The 15,424-nt window shown below is 40.0% G+C and overlaps 1 protein-coding gene across 1 annotated transcript in view; it reads left to right on the forward strand.

The window, feature by feature from the left end:
• Positions 1–431: 431 nt before the first annotated feature.
• Positions 432–15,424, forward strand: part of PI4K2B (phosphatidylinositol 4-kinase type 2 beta) — a 30,734-nt gene continuing 15,741 nt past the window's right edge. Inside the window, exons 1-7 of the mRNA XM_074276559.1 lie at positions 432–928; positions 5,840–5,985; positions 8,327–8,527; positions 10,597–10,728; positions 11,255–11,408; positions 12,721–12,788; positions 15,296–15,395. Of these exons, the coding sequence (XP_074132660.1) occupies positions 640–928; positions 5,840–5,985; positions 8,327–8,527; positions 10,597–10,728; positions 11,255–11,408; positions 12,721–12,788; positions 15,296–15,395 (1,090 nt within the window). The 5' untranslated portion in view covers positions 432–639. The remainder of the gene's footprint in view (positions 929–5,839; positions 5,986–8,326; positions 8,528–10,596; positions 10,729–11,254; positions 11,409–12,720; positions 12,789–15,295; positions 15,396–15,424) is intronic.

Here is a 15,424-nt window from a genome sequence, read left to right on the forward strand (position 1 = left end):
AGCAAAACCAAAAGCTCACCCCCTGGCTCCGCGCCTCAGCCCTAAATCAGCGCTCTTATGCACGCTCTGGAGCTCAGTTTCTTCATCTGTAAAATGGGACCGTGGGTTCATGATTTGTACGACCCGCCTTCCACGGCCACGGGTGAACGAAGTGGTTTGGAAAGTTTTAAACTTCAGTTCAGACGAAGTGAGCACAACTTCACCGGCGGCCTTTGCGGAAGTTCCCACCCCGGTTTCGGGACAACGTGGCAGGTGAGCTCCTGGCTCTTTAAATCCCGTGGCTTTCTGAGGGGGCCGCCCTTGGCCCCGCCCCCGGAGTGTCGGTTGACGCCATAGCCCCGCCCATTGTGCGCGGGCGGTCGCCTGTTCCCGCCCTGATCCCGCCCCCGAGCGCCGGCTGTAGCCATGGCCCCGCCCTTGCCCCGCGCTCCCCGAGGTGTCGGCAGGCACTCGCGGGCCCCGCGCCTGCGCGCTGGCGGCGGCGGTGGCGGCGGCGGGGCCGGGCTTGCTACAGGAGGGGGTGGCGCTGCCCAGCGGCCGGAGGAGGGTAGCCACGATGAGCGGCCGCTGCGGGCGCCGACCTCTTATCTGAGCCAGTTCTCCTCCAGGTGTCCGCGCGGGGAGGCGGTGGCGGCGACCATGGCGGAGGCCGGGGAGCCCGGACCAAGGGGAGCCGCCGGTGGCCCCGCCGACGACGAGGATGAGGAGCGGGAGCCGCTGCTGCCGAGGCAGGGCCGGGCCGGGCCGGGCGGCGCAGTGAGGGTCGTCGGGGGCTCCGAGGGGGACGGCTGCGGCGCTGGGGACGAGGAGACGGCGTCCGACGGGGATGAGGAGGACGAGCTGCTGCTGCGGCCGGGCGGGGAGGCCGCGGGCCGCGGGCGCAGGGCTGGGAGCCGGGAGCGCCGCCGACGCTACGGCCCGAGCTCAGGTAACCCCGAGGGCCGCGCGACGGCTGAGTTAGGGGGACAGCGACAGGAGGGGTGGGAGGGAGTCAGGTGTGGGCCGCCCGGGCGCCTTCGGGCTGGGCTGGGACAGAGCTTGCGCTGGTTTCGAGCCCCCGGGGTGAGGGTGGCGGACCGTGCGCGCCTCCCCGAGGGGCTTGAGCCCCGGGACTCTGCTGTGACTGACAGCCGCGTGGGGATGGCTCACTCGGTGCCCGTGTCTGTGACTGAGGGGTCTGTCTGTGGTCCCTGCGGGGAGCCTCAGTCCGCAAAGCTGCGTGCGATGCACGTGGGGGAGGGCCGGTTGTGTGAGCGTTGTCAAGGAGATCGCGCGCTTGGGGGAGGGGGGGACGGGGTAAGTGGATGTGAGTGTGAACAAAAGTAAGCATCCCTCCGCTACCCTAGGGGAATCCGGACTTTGGCGAGAAAGGCGCGAGTGCCTCTCTAGGAAGTTCTCATTCATTTGACAGCTCACTGGGGAATCTCACACTTTGTAAACATTAGCATAAATAAGTCGTGTTCCGTGGGGTTCGGCTGCGTTCGCGGGCCTTCCGCAGCATGTGGGGGATCGAAACCTCTGGGAGCGTTGTCCGGGAGGGTGCGTGTGCGAATCGGGGCTGAGTCGGTGTGATCTTCGTGGAAAACTTCCAACTTTGTGAGAGTTGTTGGCCTGGGAAGGGGGGGGGGGGGTGGGCGTGTACAAAGTTCCAGTTTGGTAAGCTATGGGGAATTTCAGACTTTGTAAGCAGTGTCCACAAAGTGTGTGAGGGTATGTGGGTGGGGGGAGGTGTAACAAGATTTGAATTAGTTTGCCATCCATGTGGAGAATTTCAAACTTTGTAATCGAGCCCCAAAAGTTCGGGCTGCTTTTTGTGTGTGACTTAAGGAGAATGCTGATTGGTGGTTTTTAAGCAAATCGTCAGTCAGGGAGGATAATTGACAGTTGTGCAGCCCTACCCACAAGCCCGACTCCACTTTGCACCTGAATTAATTTTCTTTGATCGTCTGTTCTGTGGGTTAACCGTAACCTCCAGCCTAGCAGCTTTTTCTAAATTAGTCACCACGGTGGATGAGTTGGAGCTTGGTGAGCAAACTGTGGCTCCTAAAGATACTGTTCCTTTCCAGAAAAGTTAATGTGGAAATTGACATACGCCTAAATTTCTTAGATAGGGTCATTTTGGGGCATTGAAGAAAGGCCCCGGGGCCTCTATTTTGCTTCCCACTTTCCCCCGCCAGCTTCTAGAGAGTCATCAGTTTACCCAGGGTGTTTCCTCCTCCTGGATGTAAACAGTGCGCTTTTCTCTGCGCCCTAAGAGCCTCGGGACAGAATTAGCTCGGAGATGCTGTCTAAAGCAGGGTAGGTAACAAACAGGCCACAATGTTGCGGGGAGGAACCTGGCCTGCCTCCGTTGTCTGCTGCAGGTGGAGCCCATAGTAATGGGATAAGCCACCCCAAGTTCTGGAGCTGCGGGAGCAGCTTCACATTCTGGGTCCTTCCACTGGGCCCCACTGAGATCATTGTGCCCCTTCTTTCTCGCAGGAAGGGACCTGGGAGACCATCCAGCCCAGCCCAAAGCCCTTTTAGGCCCAGGGCAGACTTATCTTTGTATACATCTTTCTGGTTTATTTTGAATGGGTGTGTGGGGGTGTTTGTAAGGAAACAAAGTAGCTACAGGGATGAAAGTAAAAATAGATTCAGTGGCTCTCCCACCATTTGTTCAGGCCTTCATTTCCTGGGTTATTTTCATAACCTCCTGGCTGATCTCTTCCCCTGCTAGTCTTTACTGGCTTTGGGAATACTGGAGCGGGTTACAAGGCTCAAGGGGCCACCCAGCCCAGAACCGTAACATCTCCATCACGCACCTTTCCCAGCCTCAGTTTCCTCCTGAGATGAGGGGATTAGACTGACCCCCAAGTCCCTTCTAGTTCTAGATCAACGATCCTGTAAAAATACTAGGGCTGTTTCTGGGGTTAATGGGTTCCTGATGTTGACAGGCGCCAGAACTCCTGCCTGGGTGTACTACTACTGCTACCTCAAATTTAATGTGTGCCAAACTCCACTTTCTTCCTCTCTGATTTTCACCGGTTCCCACCCCCACCTGCTTGTCGTCTTGGTATTACCATTGTCTTCAGTCTCCCACATTGAAAACATAGATTGTTTTTGCTTCTTCCTCTTTCATCCACTCTCCTGCAAAGCCTTATCTAGTCTATCTCAGTGTAGTTTTTGTGCTGCCTGTACCACACTTTCCCCTCCCCCTCCACTCTGCTCAGAGAAGCTAGCGTTTGGGCTATTGTAAAGCTCTCTGACTGTCCCTATCTATAGATTGGCTCACAACTCTAGTTCTAGCAACGGTTTATGAAGTGTTAGCGTGATTGACAGTAAAGAGTGAAAGATAATTTTGGACTATTTGCAGATTTTTTTTATCACTGCCACAATAATCATCCTAATGTACAAATCAGATCATATCACTTCTTTTCTCAAAAGACCTCCCCAGTTTTTGCTGAATAGATTATAAATTCTTTAGCCTTATTAATTAGGGTCATTTTCAGGCCTGGAATAAAACACCTTTTCAGTTCAATTTATTCAATTCCTTTGCTAGGGGGCGCAATGGATAGAGCACCAGCCTTGAATTCAGGAGGACCCGAGTTCAAATCTTGTCTCAAACACTTAACACTTCCTAGCTGTGTGACCCTGGGCAAGTCACTTAACCCCAGTGGGGGGGGGGGGGAAGACCTAATATAGTTGTTCGCTCCTTCAGGAAGATTTCCCAGAATCCCAGTTTAATGTGATCCCTTCCTTATCAAATCTCTCATACTCTCTATTTGGACCTCTTGTATGATAACCTGTTTGTTGTTATTTTTTTCACACATGTCTTATTTCCCCTACTTGATTATAAGTTCTCTGGTGCATCTTTTTTGGAGGGGAGAAATAGGGAGGCATAGTGTTTATTTACCATTTAGTACAGTGAATTGGATCCCTAGGCTTTATTATTAAAAATATGGTCCTCAGAACAAGAGATATCATAAGTTCTATTGTACTCTGCCCTAGTCAGAGCATGTTTATTTAAAGTCTGTTCTATTTGGAGTGTTGTATCTTAAAGACGAACATTGACCGGCCTGTTTAGGAGAAGTTTCTGTAAAAACTTTTTTTCATAGATGGAGTGGACTCCAGTATGGTAGTGAGCACACAAAAATAAGGGTTCCGACGGGATGGAAGCAACCTGTCAGGGAGGTTATAGAAGGAATTTCTAAATTTTGTTAGAATAATAACTATTCCCTGTTCCAGACTGAAAGAGCTAGAAGACTTGGAATGAGACAGTGTAGCCAGTAGTAATAATTAATGGCAAAAGCAAGAGCCCAGCTTTGCTATTGGAGGTACTGCTAGTCTTAGCCAACAGATAGGAGTCAGTTTGATAGATCTTGAATAAGCACCTCTGGATGCCACACACCCAAGAAGTGGAGAGAGAAATAAAGGCCAGAGCCAGTGCTCAGAGGCTTGTGGGCCCAAAATGGACAGAGACTTGCCAGAGTCCAGCCACTGTGGCCAGATGAGTCAAGGGCTTCTTGGCCCTCTGCAGCCGTGGTTGGTGGTGGAAGTGGAGACAGAGCAAAGATCACCAGCTGCCTCCCTTTATCCAGGAGTGTTCGGATAGCCTGGAGAAATCCCTTCTGGTCCTTGTCCCCGGGGCCTGCTGCTCCTGAGACAGCCTCCTTTAGTCCCCGCTCCCAGCGACTCCAGAGAAAGTCCCCCATTAGAACAGTTTCTTCTAGACCCCCTCATGGTGACCTCTCCTGTCGTTCCTCTTCCTTGGGACACTCCTCCGTTCAAATGTGTCAGTGCTCATGAACTTGGGCGAGTCTCAGTTGAGTTTTTGTATGCTCAGTGACGGCATCCAGGTCTGTGTCAGGCAGGTCCTGGGGAAGAAGGGGGGGAAACAGGGTATACGGGAGAGCTGGGTTCTTGTTGTTAGCCCTGAGAACTCAGTCCCTTCAAAAGGGACCTTTGTACTCATTAACCTTCTGTCCTTGAAACTGTGAGATGATTGCATTCTGTTCTTCAGTGAGGCTGATAAGGAGAGAACCTGAAATAGTGGATGTTTGCCAGAGAAAGTCAAGGAGGCAGGCAAGGCCTTGAGTCGGGAGTGGTAGGAAAACCTCCGAATGTTTCTGGACCGGTTATATTATATAGTTAATTATAATTAACTAATACCACAGTTATATTACTTGACATGTACATTAATGATGCTTTAAAGTTTACAGAATAGTTTCCTTTCAATAACCTTGAAATGGTGAACCCTCCATATTGTGTTCAAGTAGATTCTACTAAAGTGGTTGAAAAGTTTATTTTTTAAAGAAGATTAAATTTGCCCCTAGAATCTTTTAATAGAGTTTTCTGAGCACACTTTTTTAATAATCAACAAAACAATATCTAGCTTCTTTCACATACTTTAAAGTAGCAGAGTTAAAATTAATCAAACTTAATTTTATTCTGAATTCTTATAACTCCCACAAGATTGGTATTCAACATGTCTTTCAACAAGAGTTGAAAATCATTTGGGCAATTTATATCTTTTTTTTTATCCATGTCACAGCATCCTTCCATCATTTTGAGAATTGACTGAAAATGGTAAAGGATTGCTAACAATTAAGAAGAGTTTAATCAGAAAGTAAAGTGCCATGGATCATTAATTTAACTTCTCACTGTATGAACTTTAGAAGTAAATATAGAAAAATTTAAAGATTAAAATAGTTATTCTAATATTATACCATCTGTATTGTTTTAAATAAAGTATTACCATTTCATTTGAACTCCATTGCTATCTTGTCTTCATTTTTTTTTTTAATTTAGTAAAATCTCATTGTGTAGTAACATATTTTTAATGCAGTACATTTTGTAGGTATTTCAGAGATGAACGTCTTCTCGGAGGATCCAGAATTTGCCGATATGATCTTGAAAGCAGAACAAGCGATAGACTCTGGAGTTCTCCCAGAAAGAATCTCTCAGGGTTCAAGTGGAAGTTATTTTGTCAAGGAACCCAAAGGGGTGAGAACCTGATTACATACATGTATATTTAGCATCGATTGGAAAGGAAATGTTGCTTTCTTTTCCTGTAAGGATCTTTTTATTTTAAGGTTATGACCAACACAATTCATACAGATTTAGAACTTTTGACTTTACTCAACTTTTAGCTTTTGTTAAACTTGTATTCTTAATTTTACTGCCTTGTATTCTTAACAGAGCTGTAATCAAGATGTGCATGTTATTTTGTTGTTTAGGCTGCCATGATTTTACTCATAAAAGATTTTTAAAGATGACTCTTTTGGATATTAGAAGCTAGCTCATTATCTGATTATTAAAATCTATATAAAATAGCTATCAAATTGTCATGATTCTTTTCTGTTGAGAAAATAAGGTGAACCCTCAATAATTGTAACCCTGAATAAAAAAAGAGAGAAATTCTTAATAAAATGTTTTTATTTAGGAATAGAGTACTTTAGTTGAACTGACTTTAGTGAAAGCCATAAATTTGATGTTTATTGCCTAACATAAATTTTAAAATGTTTTCTTAAATCCCGATATTGCCTGGTTGCTGTTGCCATTTACTCAAACTATTAATTGCCTTCAGCAGTTTAAAATACTGATGAAGTTAAAAGCTGATAAAATTTCCTGAACTTTTGAAGTTTGAAGTTTAGCATAGTTATTTCAAAGAGAAAGTATCTCATTTCAAATATGAGATACTAGCCATTTCAAGTCACAAAATCTAAACACTCTCAGGAAATTCAAAGATTCCTTAAGCTTCTGTTAAGTGCTTTCTATGTTCCAGGTACTAGAGACTCTTAAGACAAAAAAAGAAACATTCCCTTGCCCTCAAGAAGCTTGTGTTCTGCTGGGAAAGGAGGGTGCACAAGTCCATACATAGTGTTTTGATCAATTGTTGAGGCTATTAATAAGACTTCAAGATTCTCCCCAATAAGAAGTCATCCAAGTCCTTGCTTAAAGAACTCATTACCTCCCAAGGCAACACCTTCCACTTTTTGACAGCTTAGTTTAGAAATTTTTCTACTTCTCTCTGGAACAGAGTAGGCCCTTAATTAAGCATGCTGATAATGGTAATATCAATCTGAAAGTTGTTTCTCTACATCTTCCACCCATTTGTTCTAGAAGTTTTCGTGTCTTTTCCTCTTAATAGTAAACTTTTTTCTTCCTCCAACAGAACTTCATGTGGGCATGGTCTCCAGACCTCTAATTGTTCTGCAAGCATACTATGGGTTGTTCTTATTGAGCTATATATCCCAAAAGGGAATGCTATCCTCTAGATGTGGTTTGACTGGGACAAAGTATTATAGGATTATCATTTTACTGGCCATGAAAATCATTTTCCTAAGACTGGGCTAGAACATGGTACAATATCAAAGATGCAATATGCTAAAATATTCTGATCTTTTTTTCCCCAAAACCAGTGTCTTACTCATATGCCCATTGTCTAGATTTCTTATTTGAAGTTAACAAAGCAAAAATGGATCCAAATACAGTTCTAGATCAAGAAATAAAAAATTTTAATCATCTCATCTTTATTCTTGTTTTCCCTTCTTAAGTACATAGCACTTTTTCCAAAACTCCTTGATTAACATAGAGCCAACACTTATTTTCACAAAAAACAACTATAGTTTTAAACTAGCCTAGTTTAAGAAAATTGGGAGCACTAAATCCTTAAAATTTTAAAATATGTATTGTTAGCTTTTTTAAAGCTTGAATAATATATGTGGGTAATTTGATTTTCTTGTTCTTTTTTCTTGATTTCTTATTTTATGCTTTGCATCTTTGTGTTAATATTAGCTATTATATTTCAATGTATTATAATTCTATTGCAAAGTTAATATTTCTTGTCTCAAAAGAAAATAGAGTCTCCAGGTTTCTGAATATATTATTTGTAAGAAACAAATAATGATGATTTATTAAAAGTTTAGAACATTTCAGCACATGAAATCTTTAAGCATAAGAACAGGTTCTGCTTAGGTAGAAGGAAAGGAAAGTATTTATTTCAAATTAGTTTCTATAACAAGAAAAATTAATGTATGGATTGTAATGTTAAGAAAAATTAATATAAAGCTGACATGGTACATAAATCTGAACTCTTAGTATTGTTAAAATAAAAAAATAGCATACTATAGAAGCAAAAAAGAGCACTAGCCTGAAGAGCTGAAGAACACTGAGTCTATCTTTTTTTAACTGTACTGAATAATACTTCAGGAAGTTTGGCATTCAGCTAAGATCTGTCATTAAAAAAAAAAAAGACATATTAAAATATAGAATGCAATTTTGTGAATTTTTGACTAATTGGTAAAGTAATTAAAAATCTAATTTTATTACTTTTCTTCTTTAGAAAATTATTGGTGTCTTTAAACCAAAATCTGAAGAGCCTTATGGACATCTGAATCCCAAATGGACCAAATACTTTCACAAGCTCTGCTGTCCTTGCTGCTTTGGCAGAGGCTGCCTGGTGCCCAATCAGGGATACCTTTCTGAGGCTGGTGCCTATCTTGTGGATGAAAAGCTCAGCCTGGGAGTTGTGCCTAAAACAAAGGTAACATAATTAGCTTCAAGATAATCCTTTCTGTCCTCTGTGGAGTAGGCCTGCCTATTGGAGACTGCATGGCTGCATGGGTGCTTCAAGTTGAGTCACTTACTGAGTCTCAGAGATTTGTGATACCGAGAAAAAGAGCATTGGACTTGTGGTGAAAGGGACTGAGACCAGCACTCTCTCCCATCACTTACACCTGCTCAATGTTGGGCCTAAAGTCCTAACCATTTAACTTCTGTAGACCTTAGGGTCCCCATCTACTAAATTTGAGGTGGGGCAACGTGGAGTGAACCAAAAGGTCTCTCCGTGTTCCTGCATTCTGTTGGTTGGAGATTAATTGGCACTAGTATAGATAGAATTTAGGAACTATTCTTAGAAAAGAAAAAGATGGAGAAATAACTGTAGGATGAAAAAGAAGTTAGGAAGTGAGAGTTTAAAGATTTCATGAAAACAGACACCTTAGTGATCTGATAATTGCTTTTTATTTATTTGTTTTTTTAAAGATCTTTTTTATTTTCAGAATTGCATGAAAACAGTGAAACTTCATAGTCTATTCTATTTGGGGAGAGGTATTTTATTTTTTCACTTTAACCCTTCCTTGGATTTGTTTGCATTTGACTTTTTTTTTTTTTAATTAAACTTCTTCACCCAAGCTGACAAAAATCTTCAATGTGTACATATTCATATTAAATAAATAACTTCTGTTAGGTTGTATGGAGGCTCTATTGTTTGGGTGAATTGCTACCCTGATTTTATTGAATGCTAGGCTCAAGAAGAACCTCAGAAATCTTCTAGTTCAGCTCTTATCCAAACTGGACAATTCTTCTACAACATCCCTTAGAAATAATTATTGAACTTCTGCTTAACTTCTGCTTATTGGTGTCTTTAAACCAAAATCTGAAGAGCCTTATGGACATCTGAATCCCAAATGGACCTAATGCTTTCACAAGCTGTACTGTCCTTGCTGCTTTGGCAGAGGCTGCCTGGTGCCCAATCAAAGATACCTGGTAAAAGTCTGCTTTCTCTATCATGAGGGTAGCCCATTTCATTTTTAAATAACTTTATTTCAAGTTTATGTTTCAAACACAAACCTACCTTTTTCAGTCAAATTTGTTTCAAACGCAAACCTACCTTTTTTTAACTCTCCTATCCATTAACTCTCACTTCTTGAGCTAATAAAATAAATCTATTCATCCTTGATTTGTCCTGCTACTGCCCAAAGCTTCTCTTTCTCAATTTCTCTCTCAGTTCTATATGTGATATAATTTCAAAACAGTTTCCCTTACATATTACATACACTTTGTGCTCATAAAATTTGTTGCCCATGTATATTGGTCCATAAAAGTGGAATTAACAAATCATTACTCTTAAAGTGATTTTTAAAAAAATATTTAATGTAGATGAGATTACCCAGTAAAAGAGATAAGCAAACAAAATAAGGAATACAAATGTACACAAAACCATAAACTCCAAGCTTTTCATAATTCTCTAAAAGAAAAAATATATACATGTACATTTTTCAAGAATTTGTGATTTTCATGTAAAATGTATGGGATTGCCTGTCATCGGGGGGAGGGAGTAGAGGGAGGGAGGGGATAATTTGGAAAAATGAATACAAGGGATAATATTATAAAAAAATATATAATTAAAAAAATTCAAAAAAAAAAAAAGAATTTGTGATTTCATCGTTATGGGTTCTTCCTTTAGTAACTCCAATTGGAACTCCTCTAAAACTTTATAGAACATCTTCAAGAGGTGCTGTGGCTAAACATTTATTCCTACGGGAAGCATGGTGACAAGTCCCTGCAAATGATAGCCAAATGTCCAACAAGAGACATAAATTTCTATCACTGGACCGATGTATAAAGCCTAGCTGTGTAGTTCTTAACTATTACTATACTATACTATAACTATATAATAACTATTACTATTACTATAAAGTTTAATAAAATAATCATATCTTCCTTGTTATTGTGTCTCCTCATCTTTGTGGTTATCAGATTTTCTGTTTTGTTATCATCACCAATGACACATGTATCTTCTGAAGTAAAACTTAAAATGTGTATTTTTAGGTCGTCTGGCTTGTGAGTGAAACTTTTAACTACAGTGCAATAGACCGTGCAAAATCAAGAGGCAAAAAATATGCTCTAGAAAAAGTACCAAAAGTGGGCAAAAAATTCCATCGAATAGGACTACCTCCCAAGGTAAGCTACTTATAAAAATTTTATTTGGGAGAAACCTCAGGATGTCTAGAGTATTTTCTAAACAGCAAAAAACTTATATTTTTACACTTCTACTTAATTTTTTAGTTAAGACATTTTAAAATGTAGTATTCAGATAGAGGAATTCCAACACAAATTCACCTGCAACCATGTTTTCCCTGGACACTGAACTTGAAACTTTTATTTATTTTTTAATTCCCTTTATCAGAAAGGGTAAATATTGCTAAATAGAGAAGTTATGTTTTTGTATCTCTGATTGCCATTATTTAATCTGAAAGTTCTTTACAGAGAGAACTTCGGGAAACCATTGTAATTTGAAGTTAACCACAGAAATATGTTGTTTTAAGATAAAAACAAAGAGGAAATGTCTGTTCTCTTTGAAAACTCTTTAAAAGGTGTTTACATAAAGCATTTGTTTAATGTTACTATGGAGAAATTGGTTGTACTTGAAAATTTGATCTTTTTGTGTTTTATTTACTCCTTCTAACAGTAGTCATTAAAATTACAGGTGGGCTCCTTTCAAATGTTTGTTGATGGTTATAAGGAAGCTGATTATTGGCTTAGGAAATTCGAAGCTGATCCTTTACCTGAAAATATAAGAAAACAATTTCAGTCACAGTTTGAGAGATTAGTTGCTTTGGATTACATCACCAGAAATACAGGTATTGAACTTCTGTCCCCCTTTAGAGCCAGTTTAAGGTGTATAGACCTTGTGTCTTTAAAGCCTTGAACTACAGATCTTGGGCAGCCACGCGTGCTGACTGGGCGGTATGGGGTGTATGATCCCGGGGAAGCGAACACAAAAGTGGGGCTCCCAGCAGACTCCCCTGTAGCTCAGGCTGTAGTGCAGTTCTGCTGGAGGCAGTGGCACTCGGGCTTCCACTTATCAGGACTGAGGGATTCTAGGACAGAGAATTCCAGGTTTGGTGTGGAGAGAGTGAGGAGGCTCATCACTGGCGCGTGTGATTGAGTATATATCACAAAGGGGGCTGCCCAATGAAGCATAAGCCAAAGGAAAGTCGGGGGTCAGTGCCTTCTCTGGAGGTTGTCAGGAATATTTAGAGAAGGCAGTTGGTGCCTTGACAGGTCCTGGGGCTCCTCTGAAAAAAAGGGGGGGAACCACATGGTACAGTCCTGCAGTTGGGGGGGTCAAATGACTAAGGAGATGTGAGCTGCAGGCTTGGGGTCATCCTGCAGAATAGTGAGGTTGTGAAGATCAAGAAATCCAAGGCAGCCAGTGGGAAACAATGCCATCCAGGGCTCTGAAAAGCAGAAGCCTCAGCCTGAGCCAGGAGGCCAGGAGGCCAGGAAGGACTTGGCCAGGAAAGACTTGGCTGGGAAGGCTGTCTTTTTAGGGAGAATCTTGAGCACCTTTGTGTAAATTGTAATTCTATCACCTATTCCCAGTTTCCTAGTCTATGTTTATATAAACATGGATAATTGAAGGTATGTGATATATATGTAATATCTCATTTAAGTGCCTATTAATGCAGCACATGACCATCCATAGATAAACTAGCATAATCTATCAACACATTTATCTATTTATTTAATATGTGAATGAAAGGAAATTATGCCTTGGATTTGGGATGTCATTTTGTTTTCAGTTCGGCTTAGTCTGAGATGGATGCTTCCACACCCATTGAGACTAAGAACAGAGGAGGCTGCAAAGCCAGGGTCAGAGCTGAAATGTGCCCCGAGACTCAGTGAAGTTGGAATGCCACTGGCGGGTAGTTGAGAGCTGATTTGAGAGTTTTCTAAAATAAGTTATAGTTTACACAGAAATGAAATAAGGGGCAGCTAGGTGGCACAGTGGATAGAGCACCAGCATTGAATTCAGGAGGACCCGAGTTCAAATTTGGTCTCAGACACTTAACACTTCCTAGCTGTGTGACCCTGGGCAAGTCACTTAACCCCAGCCTCAGGGGGGGAAAAAAAAAGAAATGAAATAAAATAACATTTCTGTTTCTAAAGACAGGGGAAACGATAATTGGTTAATCCGATATGAAAAGCAGAGTAATGGGATTGAAAGTTCCAGCAAGGTAAGAGAATAAAATAATGTGTCTGATATCGGTCACTGCACTATCCCTGCCTTTGTGACTCCTTGTTTTCTTTTCTTCCTCTTTCCACTTAATGTTTTTATTCTGCTTTAATTTTCCCTTCTTTTCCCTTTGTCTTTCATTATCTTGGTTTTCTGTCCTTTATTCTTTTCCTTACCTTTTTGCTTATTTTTCTTTCCTTTTTGTTGTTTATGATAGGCTAAAATGATGAAACCAGCTCGATTTAATTTGGGGAATTTTGGAAATTGGTTTCTACTGATCTTAAAGATAGAAAAGGGTCCTATGGTTTTGCTGCCACATCTGTTATTTGCTATTTCCTTTCTTTCGTTGCTTTTTCTCTCATTTCCATAGATTAGTGAACAGCATTATACAAATATTAGCATTCACTGCATGGAACTGAATATTTCTTAGAACATGACACAGTATCATTTAATCTTATTTATGAATAATGCTAGTTCCTTTTTTTACTTAAAGGAGTTTTTTCCTTATTATAATAGATTGCACAGAAATTTAACGATTATTATATGTGTATGTATGGTATATGTGCCATTTTTTAAGCATCTACCTTATGCTAGGTAGAAAGGAAAGGCCCCCCAAAAAAGTAGTCTCTGCTTTCAAGGAACTCAGCTAATGATAGAGACAAAATGTAAACAATGATGGACAAATGAGACATATACAGGATAGCTCAGAGGGAAGGTGATATTCAAATTAAGGACTGGGAAAGGTTTCTTGCCAAAGAAAGGATTTTAGCTAAGACTTGAAGGAAGCCAGGAGGCAGAGATAAGGAAGAGAGGGCTTTGCTGGTACGGGGAAGAGCCGGGGAAAATTCTTAAGATTTGGGAATGGAATAGCAAGGAAGCCAATGTCTAAAGAGTAGCTAAAGTGTATGACAAAAATGTAGATATAGATAAGCCCTCAAGGTGTTTTTGTGTTTTGTTTTGTTTTGTTTTTGAGGGAAACCCTTGAACAATTAAAAAAAAAAAAGTTAAATGAAGCATCTTTAAAACTTTTTCTAATCTTCATATATTTCTAATTTTGCACATTCAGACTTTACTTGATCAAAGGATTTTAAGTAGCCACATCTCAAATCATTTTATTGCTCTGTTCCAAATGATTGAGTTTTTAGTGATAATTTGGTTTTTGCATTTTTTTATTCTTGCATTTTAATTGACTTTTATCAAAGTGAGCATTTCATAAAGTAAAGAAGGAACATTACATTTATCTTATTGGTTTTCAATGAGAAAACTAATTTTTTAAAAATTATTGCAAAAGCTACCCTTTTTTTAACCCTTATGTTCCATTTTTATTTTATCTCTCCTGGGAGATACTTCATTACCTTGCCATATTTCATTTGGGTTTTACTTAGTACTCTTCCAGTCAGTCTATTATGATAAGCATATAGGAAATGCTCATATAGTTAAATATACTGGTTCCAGGGGCCCTATTAAACTGTGAGCTGAATTTATATAATTAATTAGTTTCAAGAATGTGTCCTGCAAGTCTAAAGGACTCCTGATAAAAAATGCTGTCCACCTCCAGAGAGAGTACTAATGAATACTGGGTACAGAAGATTGAAGCTTACTTTTTTCAATTTTTTTTTTTTAGGTTTTTTGCATGTTTTCTTTTGTAATATGGCAATATGTTTTACATTGCTTAACATGTATAATGAATATCATATGTCTTGTCTTCTCGAAAAATGGTAAAGGGGTAGGAAGGAGGAAGAAGAAAATTTGGAAAACAAAATTTTAAAATTTTTCTAATATAATTGGAAAATTTAATTTAATGAAATAAAAAATATATTTTTTTAAATAGAATATGTTCTGGCACTCAGTAATAGTGTTTTACTATATTTGGAAAATGCCATTCAAAATTCTGTATGGGAATAATAAGAGAGGTTTTCTTACTGATCAATTTGTTTAGTGCTTTGGGGGCGTACAGATTTTTAAAATATGACTTAAAAAAAATTTTGCTTCCTAAGTTAAAAATATGGTAACCTTAATTTTTTTCCTACTGTATATGCTTTAAATGCGTACCCTTTAAAATGTAATGTTGTTTTGACAATACTATAAATGTGAAAGATATCTCTATAAACTAATCTTGTAAAATTCACTTCTAATTTAATCGTCTGATGGTTTTGATTGTGTTTAAAAACCTTACTAGAAGGAGAAAAAACTGCCGTTATGTTTCTATCTCTAGATTAGCTGAAGATATATTTTCTAAGCCCCTTTTCCCATATTTACTCAATAAAGATGCCAGATGTAAAGTAAAAAATCTAATGCTTCTCAGATTCTTTCTGATTTCATACTGCCTTTTTCCATTCTAGTATGAAGTTGTTAAAATTCACCATATTATTAAAACATTGTCTGACAAGTTTATGATAGAATCTTTACAGTATGTATTTCTCCCAATTTGCTAATTATTTTAAAATAACCCCACACTGTGTGTTTTTATATAAAGCTGCTTACCAATAAAACATTTTTCCCCCTTAGGAAAAAGAGTGGACTACTAATAAAGAATCTCTTATTAAAATTGCTGCAATTGATAATGGTCTGTCATTTCCTTTTAAACATCCTGATGAATGGAGAGCATGTGAGTATTTAATCCATATGACTATTCAT

The sequence above is a fragment of the Sminthopsis crassicaudata genome, chromosome 6, assembly GCF_048593235.1.
Source record: "Sminthopsis crassicaudata isolate SCR6 chromosome 6, ASM4859323v1, whole genome shotgun sequence".
In the NCBI taxonomy this organism is placed as follows: Eukaryota; Metazoa; Chordata; class Mammalia; order Dasyuromorphia; family Dasyuridae; genus Sminthopsis; species Sminthopsis crassicaudata.